Source organism: Hyaena hyaena, unplaced genomic scaffold, assembly GCF_003009895.1.
Source record: "Hyaena hyaena isolate Hyena2069 unplaced genomic scaffold, ASM300989v1 scaffold_200, whole genome shotgun sequence".
NCBI classification, from domain to species: Eukaryota; Metazoa; Chordata; class Mammalia; order Carnivora; family Hyaenidae; genus Hyaena; species Hyaena hyaena.
The window spans coordinates 1055820-1073544 of record NW_024080834.1 but is presented as its reverse complement, the minus strand read 5'-3'; the positions used below and the strand labels follow the sequence as shown (position 1 = coordinate 1073544).

At 37.2% G+C, this 17725-nt stretch overlaps 1 protein-coding gene across 5 annotated transcripts in view; it reads left to right on the top strand.

The window, feature by feature from the left end:
• The first annotated feature begins 462 nt into the window (after positions 1-462).
• The window catches only part of LOC120238278, a 28131-nt gene continuing 10868 nt past the window's right edge, over positions 463-17725 (top strand). For all 5 annotated transcript variants that reach the window (XM_039241945.1, XM_039241947.1, XM_039241943.1 and 2 more), the window contains exons 1-3: positions 463-598; positions 8515-8656; positions 12799-12892. In XM_039241945.1, the coding sequence (XP_039097876.1) occupies positions 573-598; positions 8515-8656; positions 12799-12892 (262 nt within the window). In that variant the 5' untranslated portion in view covers positions 463-572. The remainder of the gene's footprint in view (positions 599-8514; positions 8657-12798; positions 12893-17725) is intronic.

The window sequence follows — 17725 nt, the reverse complement described above, 5'->3', positions numbered from 1 at the left end:
TGACTATTCTTTTTCATGCTTAAGTCAGAATTCCCTGTCTTCAAAATTTGATCTGAGCCAGTTTCAAGCAGCAGTTGGGTAACTTCCTTTTTGCTCCTTCTGCTAGTTCTGAAACTACAGAAGAGAAACTAGAAACCAAATACTGAGGGATCTGTTGCATAAGTACCACTTTGGTTAAACCCAAACCCATGCAAACAATTCAGCAAAAAATGGAAGTGAAGACAGCAAAGTTTTTCAGGGATCTATGGCGGTTTGTTCCCTCTGCTATCATTTATGTTCCCGGAGTCACGGTTCAGTTATACCACAGCGTAGACAACTCCCTGGAAACAATGCTCACTGTTAGGCTGCTCCAGTAGCACAAGAATTCCTTTGATGAGCTCTAAGAGATTGGTAACAATACCTCCTAAAAGGCCAGGTTGCTAGGTAACAGCTTGTTTCCTTGGTCACAGAGAATACATGGAAGACCCCCAAAGGAGGCATCAGATTCTTGGTGGACAGCTCTCATATCCCCTCCTGGGAACACAATGAAAAAGGTCTTTGGAAAGATAGCTTTATGAGGCCAGAGGAACTTTATGCACCAGCAAGACATGTCGGGAAGGTAAGAAAAACGAAATGTTAAAAGTAACTTTAGTCATTACTTGAGAGAAAACAAACATAGATAGTGTTACTGGATTAGATTTCATTTAAAAATATAAAGTCATGCAACCCGTGTTCCTGATGATGGTTGCTGTGAGAGAGAAGCAAACTCTACCGCCACCCTCTCTCCTAACACCCACCGAGGCAGCTGGTTACAAATGCAATTCATTTGATCATTACAGTGGAGAGAGGTAGCCTGTTTTAACAACAGTATGTCTATAGGTACACTGGGCTCTTTGGGAAAGCATGTGTGAATTTCAGTAGAAAGATAGATGAGAAAATAGAAAATAGCTATTAGTTAACATCTATTAGTTATTAGTTAATATTAGTTAATATCCATTAACTATTAAGTTTAAATGGAGGAAACAGAACTTTTACCAGCTCAATAGAGCCAAAGATAAGATTAAGAGGCCAAAACCCAATCCTTGTTTCCTGACTCTTAATTTTATTTAAATTTACTATTAAAAAAAAGTTTTTTAGAGAGAGAGAAAGAGAGGGAGAGAGAGAAAGAGGGAGAGAGAAACCATGCAAACAGGGGCAAGGGGCAGAGGGAGAGAGAATCCCAAGCAGCCAACGTGAGGCTTAATCCCACAATCCTGGGATCATGACCTGAGCTGAAATCAAGAGCCAGACGCTCAACTGACTGAGCCACCCAGGTGCCCCGCCTCACTTTTAAATTTCATAGCTATTTCATAAATATTTTTCAAACTATGCCAATTATTAGAAAATATACAATTATGGGGTTTGCAAGTTTCTCGAACTTATTTGTCTTTATATTGATATGTAACTTTGTTCTCATCTTTCAAAAAATGACATTTGCACCTTCAGTTTTCAGTTATAAACGTTGTGGTTTCACATGAGTGTGTGAAATTTATTGATAGGTTCCATTTACTGCCTGTAGCTGAGAGAGGAATCTTGCTTAGGTTCAGGGTTTAGAGACTGAAGCAGCTCCCACACCAAAGTGCTGCTTTTGTTAGCAAGCTGTGTATATCTCAAACAGTGACTTGATGTTGATTTTCATGTTAAAAACTGTGTCATAATTTGGAGAAAGGGCATGTGAAATAATGGTTTTTAAGTAAGAAATTCTCTGAGGAATTATGCACTTTAAGTTTCCTTACTTGCTAATAATCTTTAATAGACAACACTAGAGGAGATTTATTTGTGAGCCTGGTATCAATATTTGTGATAAACATTATTATTTTTATTTTATTTTTTTTTTTTTACAAATAGTTTATTGTCAAATTAGTTTCTACATAACACTCAGTGCTCATCCCCAAAGTGCCCTCCTTCATGCCCATAACATTATTATTTTTAAATGAGTAAATATGTATAGGATTATTTTCGAGACAGTGTAAAAGGTGAAGAAGTTAAACAAGTTAAACTTTAATCTTTAAATTTTGAAGGAAGCAAGAAGCAAGGAAGCGAGGCAGAGAGGGAGGGATGATGGGAGGGACAGAAAGAAGAAAAAAACAAGAAAAAATTTTTCCTTAGTGCTAGTATTCGTTCAATCACATTTCTGCACATCACAAAACAAGGGTCTTATTCATACTACCTTCCTCTTATATAGTCAGTTTCATTTGGGATTTTATAGTTTTATCCCTGTTCACAGGATCTACTTTAATCACTTATTAACCTATAGTGTTTATAGTCTCTCTTGTAGTGTTGTATGTGGTTGAATTTTCTGCTGCAACAGCTTATAGAACAGTAAAACATTCTTCAAGCACTGAAAACCTTGTAAGTAGCAGCTATATAGGTGGTTACAATAAAGTTCTAAAAATTTCTAAATATCCTCTTGTAGAGGGAACATCATGGTATTGCAATCTCTCTTCATTGCCTCTGGCATTGAAATATATCTATGCTTCTATAAATGTCAGTGAACCCACTACTGGTTATTGAAGTTTGTAAGCTTTTCCCCTGGAGAAGTTTGATAGGTGTTTGTTCTTTTACTTCTGTTGTTCCTTAATTTGGGGCCTTATGTGTGCTTATAAGAATGTTCACAGGGCTGAAGAACAGGATGAAAATGCATCCTGTATAAAAAAAGCAAAATTTAGGTGCACCTGGGTGGTTCAGTAGGTTAAATGTCCAACTCTTGATTTTAGCTCAGGTCATGATCTCATGGTTGTGAGATGGAGTCTTGCTTCAGGCTCTGTGCTGAGCTGAGTGTGGGGCCTGCTTAATATTCACTTTCTCCCTTCTTCTCACTCTACCCCTCCCCCACTTGAGCTGGTACATGCACTCTCAAAAAAATGAATAAAAAATGAAAAATTTAACGAACACAAGTTCACATAAAACTTAAATCTGACTCACTCAGACAGAAGAAGAAAAATGACAATTCTAGTTGTGCTTTTCTCAAAATATATTGTTACATGATTTTAGACTCAACAATTTAAGACATATCTGTTAAAATCCCAGGTTGTGGGTACTGACATACTTTTGGAATACCTGTAAAATGCATAGGGTTTTTTGGAACAATACTCAAAAGGGAAAAGAATATGGCACCCAAAATATGCTACTTTGGCATAATGATTACATTGAATGAAGTTAGTTAAGATATAGCTGGTGTTAGAAAGATACTCTGATCCTCCTCTGTCTCTCCAAAGCAGGAAGTAAATCCCTGTCCCATGTGAAGGTATCCGCCTTGCACCGAGAGGGTAGAAGGCTTTGTTATCACCAGAGACAGGGAATTTGGGACTGAGAAGGCTGTATAAACAAATACTTACTACCCCAACCCCAAATTTCTTTGACTTGTCAATTCTTCAAAAATTTTATTATTTTTCTGCAACACCAGGCTGGCTCAGTCAGTACAGCACACAACTCTTAATGTTATGAGTTCAAGTCCCATGTTGGGCATGGAGCCTACAAAAAAAATTATTTCTAGTCTGAAAGGTATGAAGCTGCCTAATTTGGTCACATTTTTGAAGCTCATATCTTCATGGGCTCCCGTATGTATGAAATTGAATCTGTTTCTCCTGTTAATTTATCTTATGTCAACTTAATTATTACACCAAAGAACCTAGAAGAAAGGAAGGGAAAAGTCCTCCCCCACACACATTTTATTGGTATATTACTATTTACTCAATTAATGGGTTTAGTTTCAGGAACTTCATTTAGAGCCATCAGAAATTTAAAAACTTGGTATACCTAATTTGCCATTTCAGAAACAAATACATTATAATATCAGATTTCTTCCTGATTTTAGAAGAACATCATTCAGAGTATTTTTTTATGTCATTACCATCTCTACTAAGTAGAGATGCACAATCATTGTCATATTACCAGTGAATAAAATACAGGCACAGAAAGCACATGGAGTCTGGATTAAAAAAAAATAATAAAAATAAAGAAAGGTCAAAGAAATAAGAAAGACTAGAATAATATCTCCTCTCATCCAAAATTAATGCTCCAGAGTCCATGGCAATTCTCTTCTAGGTCTTATTTCAAAAGTACCTGGTTTAAGCAAGATCCCACAAGATTTGAGAACCTAACTTAATACTTTTGGGAGAGAGAGAGGGAGGTTGGGGATTTGGGAAAAGTGACCTTGGCTAAATAACTGAAAAACAAGACTAAGCTTCTTTCCTTCCTTCCTAAATACAAAGTTCTCATGATGCAGCAGTGATGATAAATGGGATGTTTAGAAATTGAGTCTTATAAATTGTATAAATACAATTTTGAGAGCCACAGGTGTCTGAAGGAGTCAGTCCCCTGGCCTTCTGTATGATGGGTGCCCAATAATACCTCAGGAGTATTATTTCAACTCAGGAGTTCAGCTTCTCCTCAGAAATTAGGCCATCTGCCATGTCCCCTTTCACTCTCCTTACAAAGTTACATAATCACCAACTTGACATTTTAATTAAACAGATAGCACCCACTGCAGCCGACAATTTATGAGGCTTATAAATTCGTGACTGTGAAAGGACGTTGCAATCTTCCGATGAAAGGCGCTCATGAATTGATAAGTTACATTATTGTTGCCTTTTATCCAGCAGTCTTAGCTCACCTGACTCCTTCTTGTTGGCCATTCTACACTTTTAAAAACTAAGAATAGATGGCCGATTCAGATAACGTCACCTATTTTAAAGACACTATAAATCACTGCTGACAAATGCTGTACAGTTTCAGCCATGGCACCTTCTCCATGGCAGCTTTATATTGGAGCATTAATAAAATTAATTTCTCTTTCATAAGGGTTTAGATTTGTAATTTATGATAACTGTTTGTTCACTGCAGGCAGAAAGATTAAAAATGAGTAAACCAATATACCAACTAAACTGAATGTGTCTGGTTTTATTTTGTGGAGGGGAGATAGGAGAGGGTTTTAAAAACAGCTTGATGTTATCTGGAATGGGGTTCTCACAGGTTATACTACTCGAGGCTTAACTTTTGTTTCCAGTAAAGAATAGCTGCTCAAATTTACATGCTCTATTAACTAGTGCTATTATTTACATGTGGTTAAGCAGAGCGATTGGAATAAGAAAATCAGTATTAATGATTTTCCTTCATAACAATTGCACTCTAATAATGATACAGCTTTACAGTTATTTAAAGAATCACAGTGGCTTCTGTAAAGCTAATTTGAATCGTGGTGGTTAAAAACACTTGGTCATTTCTTAACGTGACTTGGGCAAGTTACGCCACCTCTCTGTGCCTCAGTTTCCTCATCTGTAAGGAATAATGTTTATTGTGTTATAATAATACAAACAAAATAATCATGTTGATCAAAATAATCACCACTTTATCTGGTGACTGTGACGCGTAAATGAGTTAATTCATGTAAAGCCCTTGGTACAGTGCCCAGCTCATAGCAAGTGCTTAATAACCATTAATTACAAAACCATTATATTTGTAATAGTAGTAGTCGTCATCATAGCAGTGATGTTACAAAACAGCAAAAAACTGTATCAGTCAGAGTCTACGCCGTCTTCTGAACATTAAGGATAAGGAACTGGCCATTAGAGATGCTAAGGGCCTTGGCTAAGGTACCTGCAGTATCTGTTCCTCAGATTCCTAGGATTTACAAGTCCCACAGCACTGACTTCAGTGATGTACACATTTCAACAACCACAGATGGGGGCGCCTGAGTGGCTCAGTCCATGAAGCCACTGACTTCGGCTCAAGTCAAGAACTCGTAGTTCGTGAGATCCAGCCCCATGTTTGGCTCTGCATTTGTGGAGCCTGCTTGGTTATTCTCTCTCTCTCTCTCTCTCTCTCCCCCCCCCCCATTCCATGCTCTCTCCACCTCAAAATAAGTAAATAAATTAAAAAAAAAAAAACAGTTGCAGATGAAGTGAAAGTGTGAGTTAGTTATATAACCTAAAAGACGCCTTTTTTTTTCTTTTTTAAACCAAAGATTCAGAAGTTATCTTGTTGCTGAGATTTCTTCCAAAAAAGCAGACCAAAGAAAAATTTTATTTGAAATTGCAGACAGAAGTAACAGAACAAAGAAGATTTTGAGAGTGCCCCTATGGTGTCTACCACAAGATTCCAGCACACGGCCCTTCAGACACTGTCCCCTGGTGTGGTGCCTAGGAGTGATATGAGAATGTGACAGACAGAAACTAGACTTTGGAACCTAAGGAAAGATTTCATGCTGAAAAACAATCATACTAGTCATCTGTTGGTTAGAATCTTCTCAGATAACCTGCCCTTAGCTGAAACTCTTGGTCATACTTCAGTTTCTCCTGGGGCGGGGGAGGAGACAGAAAGAGAGAGAAAGAGAGAGAGATACAGAGAAAGACACACACACACACACACACAGAAAGAGAGAGAGAGAGAGAGAGAGAATGTGTTTAAGGACATTAACAGTCTATTTATTTGTGTTACCAAGCCCTAATTACCTACTATTATTAATAAATGTGTAGTAGTAATCAGGGTACTGGCATAAAGAGAACTTGTGGTTTAAATCCCCAAATCATCTCATGTACACTAAGACAATGAGATGATTTTAAGTTATTTTTAAACTGAATCTCACATTGAAATGATTGTACTTAATCTGTCGCACTGAACAAGATAGAGTAAAACCCCAATCAACTGGATCTCTCTTGTCAGATCTTTTAATTATGTAACTTTCTTTTCCCCCGCTGTGGCTTCTTTGGAGAGATTGTATACTTAACTATGACCATTTCTGGTACTTCAGATTAAAAGACAAGAGAGAAGATGACCTCCAGATTTTTCATTACTGCTGTGTAACCATCAATGGAGGGTAGAGTAACATGACAACAATCACTGAGGAAAGATTCAACCATGTTCATTCTCCTGGTTTTCTGACTTCATTTTGGCAGAAAATAGCTAGAATATTTTCATAAAGACAAGTGAACCAAAAAGTCAGCTAAACTTTCTGTTCATCCCAATTTATTATTCCATTTTCTCCCAGATTTTTCTCCCTAGTTGTTGGCCAAAACTCCAGTTATCAATCACAGGATTTACCTGCCTCAGGAATAATAAATTTCTCACAATTTCTTGTTACTCTTCTAATGTCTGTTCATTTGTTTCAATAGCAAGACACACTTTGGGAATTTCAATAAATAATGTCCAAACTATGAATGAATTACTCAGGTGGGAAAGTTATGAGAGACATACATTTTCTGACTTTTTCACACAATTAAGACAAAATTCTTGATTTGTTATTTAGTTGTAGGTGGAGGGATAATTTTCTCTTTGATAACAGGGTACTTTTACTTTTTTAATGACAGATGCTATTTTTGGAATATGATGTCATTGCTATGCTTTCCTAGTGTACTAGCTCAGCTAATACATGGAAAATAAAAGATATATTAAATTGTACTTTATGACGGCAACCTCATATACAAGAGATGTGTGGTTTCTTGTAAGCAAAATTGCTACCAAGGCATAATTGTGCCATAAAATACAGAGGGTTGTCTCTTAAGATTCCTGGAGCCTGAAAAATTATCTATCAAGAGTAAAAAGAGGCCAGAAAGAAAGATACGTCTGGTTTTACTAAACATGAAAAAGCATATTTGGATATTACTTTCAAATTGGCTTAAAATAATGCACAGCACCAATTACAGAAAGAGAAACTTGCAACTATTACTGAAGAGATAGGGAAAAGTGTAGGAAAACCAATGAATAGTCAACCAGAGAATTACTCTAGGAGAGCAGAAAAGGTGTTTTATATCTCAGAGGTTTAAAAGTGGGGATACAGAGAGCACTGGACTGTGAAGCAAAATGGTCGAGCGGACCATTTCACAGCAGACTCGGTCTCCCTTTCCTTCCAAACTCCTGGATTCTGTAAGGGTTCCTATGACTTCAGGCCTTCTCCGTGTGAGATATGGGAGCGAGTGCAATGTATGGAGTTCCCCACTTCTCCGCCATCTTGCCCCCTCTCCGATCGTGTAGTATTTCAAAGTGAGTAAAACTGATTAAAGGACCTGACTTTTTAATTTGTTTGCCACCGATATGTAGAAGTATAAGAGGTTTGGGGGAAATTTCAGGGGAAATGTAAGCCAGGTTAATGGGGAAACCAAGAGAGCTTAAGGGTCCTTGTTGTATAGATCTGTCACTGTAGCTCTACTAGGATTGATGTCTTAATATGAGGGCTGACTTCCTTATTCACATAAGGATGTATGTGCTCTTGTGTGTACCATTAGATTTTCTTTTCTAAGATATGTAGTCTACACAGACCTTCTTCTCTTTGGGGAGAATTTGCCACAAGTGACTATCAGCCATAAGAAATGTGCTTAAGACTATGACAAGACATCAAAGTCCTTCTGAGATCTACAAAAACGTCTAGGGTCTCATTTTCCCCTCAGTGGAAAGATTGGCGCTTATAATTTCTGGTTATGGCTACTGTATACAAAGGAATTTACATTTAAAGACTTTAAAAAAGGCACACAAACACTTTAAGCATTGTCTTTGGCTCAGCTCCTCAGGTCGAAACACAAGCAGTCAGATTTGTGCATCTGATTCATCGTACTGCTCCGATCTGAGTGAGTCACACACTTGGTCAGCTCTGTCGAGGAAAAGAAGGTTTCATCCACATTCGGATTCTGGAATAGCATCCCTGGTAAATACTTTTAATGTGCTCTTTACCTAATGCAAAGTTTATAAAATGTACTTTATCTTACATTGAACTTTTAAAACTTAAATCCAAGTTAGTTAACATATAGTGTAATAATGATTTCAGGAGTAGAATTTAGTGATTCATCACTCACATATAACACCTAGTGCTCAGTCAACAAGTGTCCTCCTTAATACATCTCCCCACCCAACACCCCTCCAGCAACCCTCAGTTTGTTCTCTGTATTTAAGAGTCTCTAATGATTTGTCTCCCTCTCTATTTTTATATTATTTTTGCTTCCCTTCCCTTATGTTCCTCTGTTTTGTATCTTAAATTCACATATGCATGAAATCATGGGATATTTGTCTTCCTCCAGCTGACTTATTTCACTTAGCATAGTACATTCTAGTTCCATCTACAATTTTGTTTGCCAAATAATATTCCACTGTGTGTGCATAGATGTATACACACACACAAACACACACACACACACACACCACTTCTTCTTTATCAGTTTATCAGCTGATGAACATGTGGGCTTTTTCCATACTTTGGCTATGGTCAATAGCACTGCTATAAACATTGGAGGGCATGTGCTCCTTCAAATCAGCACTCCAGTATCCTTTGGATAAATATCTAGTAGTGCAACATCTGGGTCATAAAGTAGTTCTGGTTTTAATTTTTTGAGGAACCTCCATACTGTTTTCTAGAGTGGCTGTGCCAGCAGTTCAAAAGTGTTCCTTTTTCACTGCAACCTGTCGACATCGGGCATTGCCTGAGTTGTTAATTTTGGCCATTCTGACTAGTGGGAGATAGTATCTCACCATGGCTTCGATTTGTATTTCCCTGCTAATGGCATATGATGTTCATATGTCTGTTAGCCTTCTGGATGTTTTCTTTGGAAAAGTATCTGTTCGTGCTTCTGCTTATTTCTTCACTGGACTATTTGTTTTTTGGGTATTGAGTTTAATAAGTTCTTTATATATTTTGGATATAACCCTTTATCCAATATGTCATTTGCAAATATCTTCTCCCATTCTATCAGCTGCCTTTTAGTTTTGCTGATTGTTTCCCTCACCATGCAGAAGGTTTTTATCTTGACGAGGTCCCAATAGTTCATTTTTGCTTTTGTTTCCCTTGCCTCTGGAGACATGTTGAGTAAGAAGTTGCTGTGGGCGAGGTGAAAGAGGTTGTTGCCTATTTTCTCCTCTAGGATTTTGATGGCTTCCTGTCTTGCATTTAGGTCTTTCATCCATTTTGAGTTTATTTTTGTGTTTAGTGTAAGAAAGTGGCCCAGGTTCATTCTTCAGCATGTTGCTTTCCAGCTCTTCCAGCACCATTTGCTGAGGAGACTGTCTTTTTCCCATTGGATATTCTTTCCTGTTTTGTCAAAGATTAGTTGGCCTCTTACATTGAACATTTTTAAATAAGTGTATAAACTTAAATCTATCCTTATCATTGGGAAGGAATGAAATGTTGATATTTTCAGTCCTAACTCAGAAGGGAAATGGAAAGAAGCTGGAGTGGAGGAAGGAAGGCAAACTGGAGATGAGTAGAAAAGGCAGTGACCACAAAAACAGAAATGGCATCCCTTCCTTTCCTCTGCTGAGTTCAAATTCTGTCTCTAGTTAAAGATTTTTCTCCATTCTTTCTGGAATGTCCTTTGTCCTCAAGATAAAAAGTTTTCCTGCCAAACTCACCACTTCTAAGACTTTTCCCTCAGCCATCTCAGTGGAACCATAAGTGATTTTCCCTCCTTTTCTTCATTTATAATTGTTCCACCTAGCCCACTGGATCAAGATGAGTTACTTAACAAACAGCTGCCTCTCCAATTATAGGAAATGAGATTTTCAAGCACAAATGTCATATTTGATTTAACTTTACATCCCCGGTGCCTGACACACAGGAGGGTACAGTATATATTTTTGAATAAACGAGTAAAATGAAATGAAGCAAACCAACTTTGGAAATATTTATTGAACCAATGGATTAATCACTTGGTCCATCAGAATTAAGAAAGAAGAACAAACAGGTAAGACATAAACACTCACTATTCCTTTAGGAAGAAGCCATGGTCACACACCTGCAGCACATTGACAACATCACATAAATATAAACAAAAACATGTAAGAGCTTATTTTCCTATAATATCAGAAATCCCAAAATCAATCACAGAGCTCCTTTAAAAAAGCAAACAGCGTTTTGTACAAAATTAGATGTCAGTTGGAAAATGGAAATTTTCTTCTCAAATACAGCTTTAGCTTAGAGTCTTTCCTTTCTAGTAAGATCATCAGGAAATAGCACAAAAAGGCAACAGGGTGTGGCAACTCCAGGGAATTTAACTTTGAATACATTTTTGTTCTATGATAGAGGCAAGAAAAAACAATCCAAAACACATTGGAAGTTAGGAAAGAAGCCACATAAACATGTGAACTTAACAACCAAGAATAATCCAGGGATCACATTCCTCAATAATTTAAAATGTGTTCCTTGGTTTTTTTAAATAATATTTCCAAAGAATGAGTGAATTCCTTAAAAGCATGTTAGCAAATCCTCAGATCATCTCAAAGAATTGCTCAAGCATTCATTAGCTTTTTAGCTTTTTGCTCTCAATAAGGTAAAGAGCTTTTGTTACTCTGTTTTTAAATGAAGATATGGAGATATTTATTTACTAGAACAGCCATGGTCATTCAGTGAGTAAGCAATGAAGATAAAAAATCAAAGCTAAATGATTATTAAAAAGCCACCTCTTATCAATTTATTTTGAGTCAGCATGTTCCAAATTCTTCACAAGATGCATGAGACCCATGTGATGCTTCAAGAATAAAAGTTTCTAGGATTTAAAAGTCCAGGGTAACACTTTGTGAGGGTAGACTCACAGTGTATATTAGCATATAATGGCTTTGAGGAGTCCTATAGCAAGGGAAACCCTTAATTTATTCAATCCGGAGCCTCATAAACTTATTCAGCGGTAGAAATGTTTTTTTTTTTTTATGTTAGTATTAGTCACACAAATTTACAGCTCAAGCAAAACATAAGCCATGTGAAAAGCTTCTCTGTGAAATGAAAGCAGTTGTTCCAAATACTCTAATGATATTTCTTTATATCAAATATTCTGGGTTTTTTTGTGTGTACAACACTGGCTAACGGAAGAATGAATGCATGGTGTGTGTATTTAACAGAACACTCTTTTCATGTCATATGCCCTTTCATTTGTGTTAACCTTGAAACTATCATATGCTATCTAAGATACAGGGAATTTTGATAGACTACAACCTCCATAATGGTAAACAATATAAAATTGTCCCAAATATGATCATAGCCCATATTCTGGTCAGTAATATACTGTCTGGAACAAGGAAGATGACCAGACCTGAAATATTTCCTTTAATACTGGCTACACATTTTAAGAACATTGTCAATAAATTAGAACTCTTCCCAAGGAGAATCATATGTTCTTCCTGAATAGTTAGTAATTTGTAAGCCACGACCTGTGAGTAATAATTGTATGACTTAGGAAGAAGATGACAATCATTATCAAACTCTTAAAATAGTGGTCACACGTGTGGCTTCTGTGGGGCCTCAACAGGCAGAACTTTTACAACTGGAGCAAATTAGAGAGGCTTGGGGGCCCATATAATAAAGAGCCTCTAACAATTAGCACTGTTATAAAATGGAAAATGGAATGAGATTTCTCAATCTAAATAAACCAGATCATTTCATTTTATATTTTTACTAAGCATTTTCAGTTTGGTAGAATAAACCAATACTTGACTATTCCCTTTACATCCTAACAAATGTTATGTGTACTATGTGATTTCAAGAAGAATTGTTATCTGAAGCCCCTAATATACATTCAATAAATATTCAAGAATGATTTATCAGAGGTGGTGTAAAGCAGATTCATGAGTGGGTAGACATATGTACTACTGTTGTCATTTACCACCAAATGTGAATCAGTTGCAGGTGTTAGAGACGCTAATTTGTAGAATACATAATTCAGAATGAACTAAAATGACTTCAATAAGGACACCATTAGATATTTGGAGTTCAATTTGTCTCAATGTTTGGCAATGATCTGTTACTTTTATATATAAAAGTAAATGACTAGCATATTGCCAGATACTATTTCTCTTCTTATTTTTAAGCTTCCATCAGACTCTTTTAAGTTCCTCACTTGGCACAATGTAGAACAACATGACATTCGAGGAAGTCAGCTGCGTTGCCCAAGAGTAAGAGAAGGTAAAGAACAAATGGATGTGTTCTTTGTGTACGTGCTCTGAGTTGATTTTATTTGTGGATTAAAAACATTACTTGGGGAAACAAATATGTGACTGGGAGGTAGAAAAATTTTCTTTTTCAAGACCACTGAATTATTAATATAGTTAAAGCACATTCACATGGTTATATAAATAATAAATGTTCAGTATTAAACACTGGAAAAATAGAAAGATGAAAAAGAACTTGTAATCCAATGATACACAAATAACCCCTGTGATTTTTATTTCTAGTCTTTTTTTGAAGAGTATATACACATACTTCCTTACAGAATCGTACAAAAAAATTGTATCTTGAGTTTTTTCACTCATCTCATCATTGCAAACATTTCTTCCGTGTTACTAAATATTACCCAAAACATGTTTTTTAAAGGTTGCATACCTTTCCATCATATGGATATTATTAAATATATTTAACCAATGATCTTTGTTGGGATTTTAGTTTATTTACAATATTTAATGACCATGAATGACATTGTCACTTTGATGAATCACTATAACCTGATTTAATTCTATCATTGGTCTTTAAAACATCAAATGGGAATCTAAATAAGCCATGTAGTTTAATTTTATATTTTCACTAAGCATGTTAAGTTTGGTAGAATAAACCAATGTTTTGCTATTCCTTTTCATTCTGTCAGATTTTACAAGCGCCCTAGTGTGACAGTATGAATTGTTATCTGTAGCTCCTATATATACAATGTTTAATTTTTATAACTTCCTTTTTTTTAAAAAAAATTAATGTTTAGTTATTTTTGAGAGAGAAAGATACACAGAGCACAAGCAGGGGTGGGGCAGAGAGAGAGGGAAATACAGAATCCAAAGCAGGCTCCAGGCTCCAAGCTGTCAGCACAGAGCCCAATGTGGGACTTGAACTCACAAATAGTGAGATCATGGCCTGAGCTGAAGTCTGATGCTTAACCAACTGAGCCTCCCAGGTGCCCCACAGTTTTATAGCTTTCAGTGGATTCTATATTATATAAGAATAGGCACCATGCATTTCTCATGTTTCTTTTGCCTATCCTGTAAGCTGATGAAATAATATTAGACATAATTTTGGCTTCAGTGAGTAGTCATTATAACACACCAAATACCTTGGCTATTTACAGACTTACAGTTATATTGTATACTGTACAATTGCAATACTGATTTAGAAGAAGTTGCTTTAGATATATTTGCCTCCTTATTTCCCTCTCAATGGCATTACTTTACTGCACAATGCCTTTCTTCTTTCACTCAAACTCAGTTGACAAAGGTAGACTAAAATAGCATCATTTTCTGAAACTTTGAGTAAAATATGTTCTTACGTTTTAACTCTGTCAACTCTGTTTGCAGCTAAGCACTGACTCCTATTTTTAAAATATTAATAGATGGTATGACTAGAGGTAAACTCAAGTTGTCCTGTGGGGACATGAGACACAATACTTTTTGAAGAGCAAGAAATTACAGGGAATTAGGAAGGACGGAGACTAAAGGAAGTGGAGACCATATGTGTCATGTGAATAAGGAGTCCATCAGTAAAAGGAAGAGAGGTATTACCAGGGTCCAAAGTGGGCAAGCTTCACCTGGTCCTTAGACTTTAGTTTGTGGACAAATTACCTGGAGGCCTGTGGCAAAAGCACTTGCCCAGGTCCAACTCTCAAATAATCTGATGTGGTTAGTATCAAGTGGGGCTTAGGAATCTGTATTTGTGAAATTATCAGGAAATTCTGTTGCAGATGACCAGAGGGCCATACTGTGAAAACACTAGCTCAGAAAGTTTGGAGAGAAGAAATTTGAATACACAGTGAAAAGATTGATACAGCAAGGGTGCTGGCATGCGTGTGTGTGTGTGTGTGTGTGTGTGTGTGTGTGTGTGTGGTGGTGGTGCTGGTTCATGATTATACCACAGTGAGGCAAAAAGAAATTGTATTCTGAGCATGGACGGAGAGATGAGGTTCAGAAAGAACTGCTGAACTGAACACACTGGAGAATGACAGGGGAATCAAATGTAGGAGTAAATTGAAAATGAGTATGTGTAAAGAGAGCATTATGGTCTCCCTCCTTCCCTGTTTTAAGCACCAGGTCATGTGTTAAGGTCATCAGTCAACAAAACTAATCCCTCATAAGGACCACAGTGGCCATTCATGCAGGGGAATCATGGCTCTGCAGAGATAAGGCACATTTTCCTTCCATAGACCATTAACAACACCCAATCTCCTGCAAGTGACTAGTTGTAAAAGGAATGGAGCATGATCTAAAGGATTGAAAACAGGAAAATCTCATTACCTCAAACCGTGAAGAAAATAGATGTCCCTTATTCATTGTCCTTAATTTAGTATAAGTTTGGTATGTGCATATGTGAGATAGAGAAGTGCTTTTCTAAAGCATTCTAGTAACAATTACCCTCCTTCTAGATTAGATCCTGCAAGACCATCAAAACTACTTCAGTTCATCTCAGTTGCCCTGATTGTACATCCAGGAAGAGTTCTTAAGAAAAGAAAGGTTATCTTGCATGTGATAAACAGCAATTTCCCAAAGCCTTGATGGCCAGATCAAGACTGACTTAACTCCTCCCAATTAAATGAAGCAAAAGAACCAACTGTTGGCAGAATTCTTTCAAATGATGGATGCCTTGTATTTGAAAATCCCTCAGCAAGTCAATTCAGTCACTGCTGCTAAGTTACAAATCCAGTGAGGGGACAAAGAAGGAGCTCAGAGATAGCAAGTGAAAGCCAACATTCCAGGGATGTCAGGTATTCCAGACTGTGGTTCACAACTGCTAAGATATATCTTCAATTACCAACGAAGTCTGAGTTTTAAAAAGGAAGAATCCAATTTAATAGAACTCCTCACAGTGGAAGTGACCTTTGGCTTCCAACTTCAAAGAGATCTTTGAAAGCTGTTTAAAAAAATAATTGAAAGAGCAGAAGATCAATAGAACTCAAATAAATGATATAGGGCAGGGTTTAATAACTCTGGGGGTATCTCTTGCACAGAGCAAGCTACCAAGTTCAGGGGTGGGTGTATTAAAGACAATAGAGCCCAAGGTCTGACCAATTAGGTGATTGTCCAGTTTTTCCAGTTCTATGACTCTTAATTCCAATCAGCCTACTCAATGAAGAAGAAAATTTAACACAAGGATATTTTGTTTGTAAATTGGTTGAGATACTTCAGGGTTATGTGATTTCCTGGGTGGCAACATGACAGTTCATTATGAGAGAAATACCTGAAAGGTCAGGTTGCACTCAGGCTTCCCACCTGGGCCTGGTGAAAGAAGTGATGTTTTTGTCAAAATAATGAAATACTGGACTCTCTTACTGCCATCCATAAATTTCACAAATGGACTCATTATCTCCCAGCAAAATCTGGACAAAACTGCCACAAAAGCAAAGTTTGTTCCTGATGCCTTTAGTAACCTCTTTCTTGAGTATGTATCTTTCTTTTCACTTGTGAAATAAGAATCATGCATTCTGGGAAAATGGCATGGGGGAAAAAATGGATGGTCCCAGGTAGGACTCATGGAAACATATTGTGGAGTGGGAGGGATTTGAAATCACTGAGCTTAGGATTGCTGTCAGGGACCCAGTTAATATCATAACAGACTGTAGCTTGCCTGGGTAACACAACAGAGTTATACTTTCTAATAAAGAAATACATTCTGATGGAACTGGATATCACTATTTTTATAAAGTGGTATGAACTTCAATCAAACATAACCTCATCATATTCAATCCATGCTGGGCCCTTGATTCTAGTCTTTCCTGTATTTTTGCTGACATGGAAAACTGAAGCTCAGAAAATTAAAATTAGTCATCTGGAGACACACGATCACCTAGCACCCAATCTCAGACTGGAAACAGGATATCCTTTCTCTAATCATGGAAATTTTGTGCAAACCTGATTTGGAGGACAACAGGGTTGGGAAATAGTGGGAAATGAGTTTGGAAATGGAGATTGAGATAAGACTGTAGAAAACTTTGGGGCCCCTGTGTGGTGCAGTTGGTTGAGTATCTAACTTCAGCTAAGGTCATGATCTCACAGTTCGTGGGTTCAAGCCTTATGTTGGGCTTTGTGCTGACAGCTCAGAGTCTGGAGCCTGCTTCAGATTCTGTGTCTCCCTCTCTCTCTGCCCTCCCCCCACTCATGCTTTGTCTCTCTCTGTCTCTCAAAAATGAATAAATGTTAAAAATTTTTAATGAAAAAAAAAAAAAAGATTGCTTGAAAACTTTCCTTGACAAGCCAGGATTTTCCATCTCTAATTGGTAGGCAGTGAGAGAATTCTGAAATGTTTTGAATATGTGAGTGTGGTAAAAAGCTGTTTTTTGGAAGACTAGATGGACATGTCTATCATTTATTAGGAGATTGATATTATTATATAGGAGAGAAGATTGCACACGAGGAGATCCATAGGAAAGTAGTTATAGTTCAGGGAGGGGATATGAGGGTCTAAATGTTGAAAAGGAAAAGGACTCAAGGGGAAATGTGATAGAACCAAGTGGCTAACTGAATTGAGAGACAAAAGAGAAGGAAAGTCACAAGTGACTTCATATCCCCAAAGAGAAAATTATATGCTCACCAAACTTCACACCCAAAAAACAAACAACCCAGTGAAGAAATGGGCAGAAGACATGAACAGACACTTCTCCAAAGAGGACATCCAGATGGCCAACAGACACACGAAATGATGCTCAGCATCCCTCCTCATCAGGGAAATACAAATCAAAACCACACTGAGATACCACCTCACGCCAGTCAGAGTGGCTAAAATGAGCCAATCAGAGAACTCTAGATGCTGGCGAGGATGTGGAGAAACGGG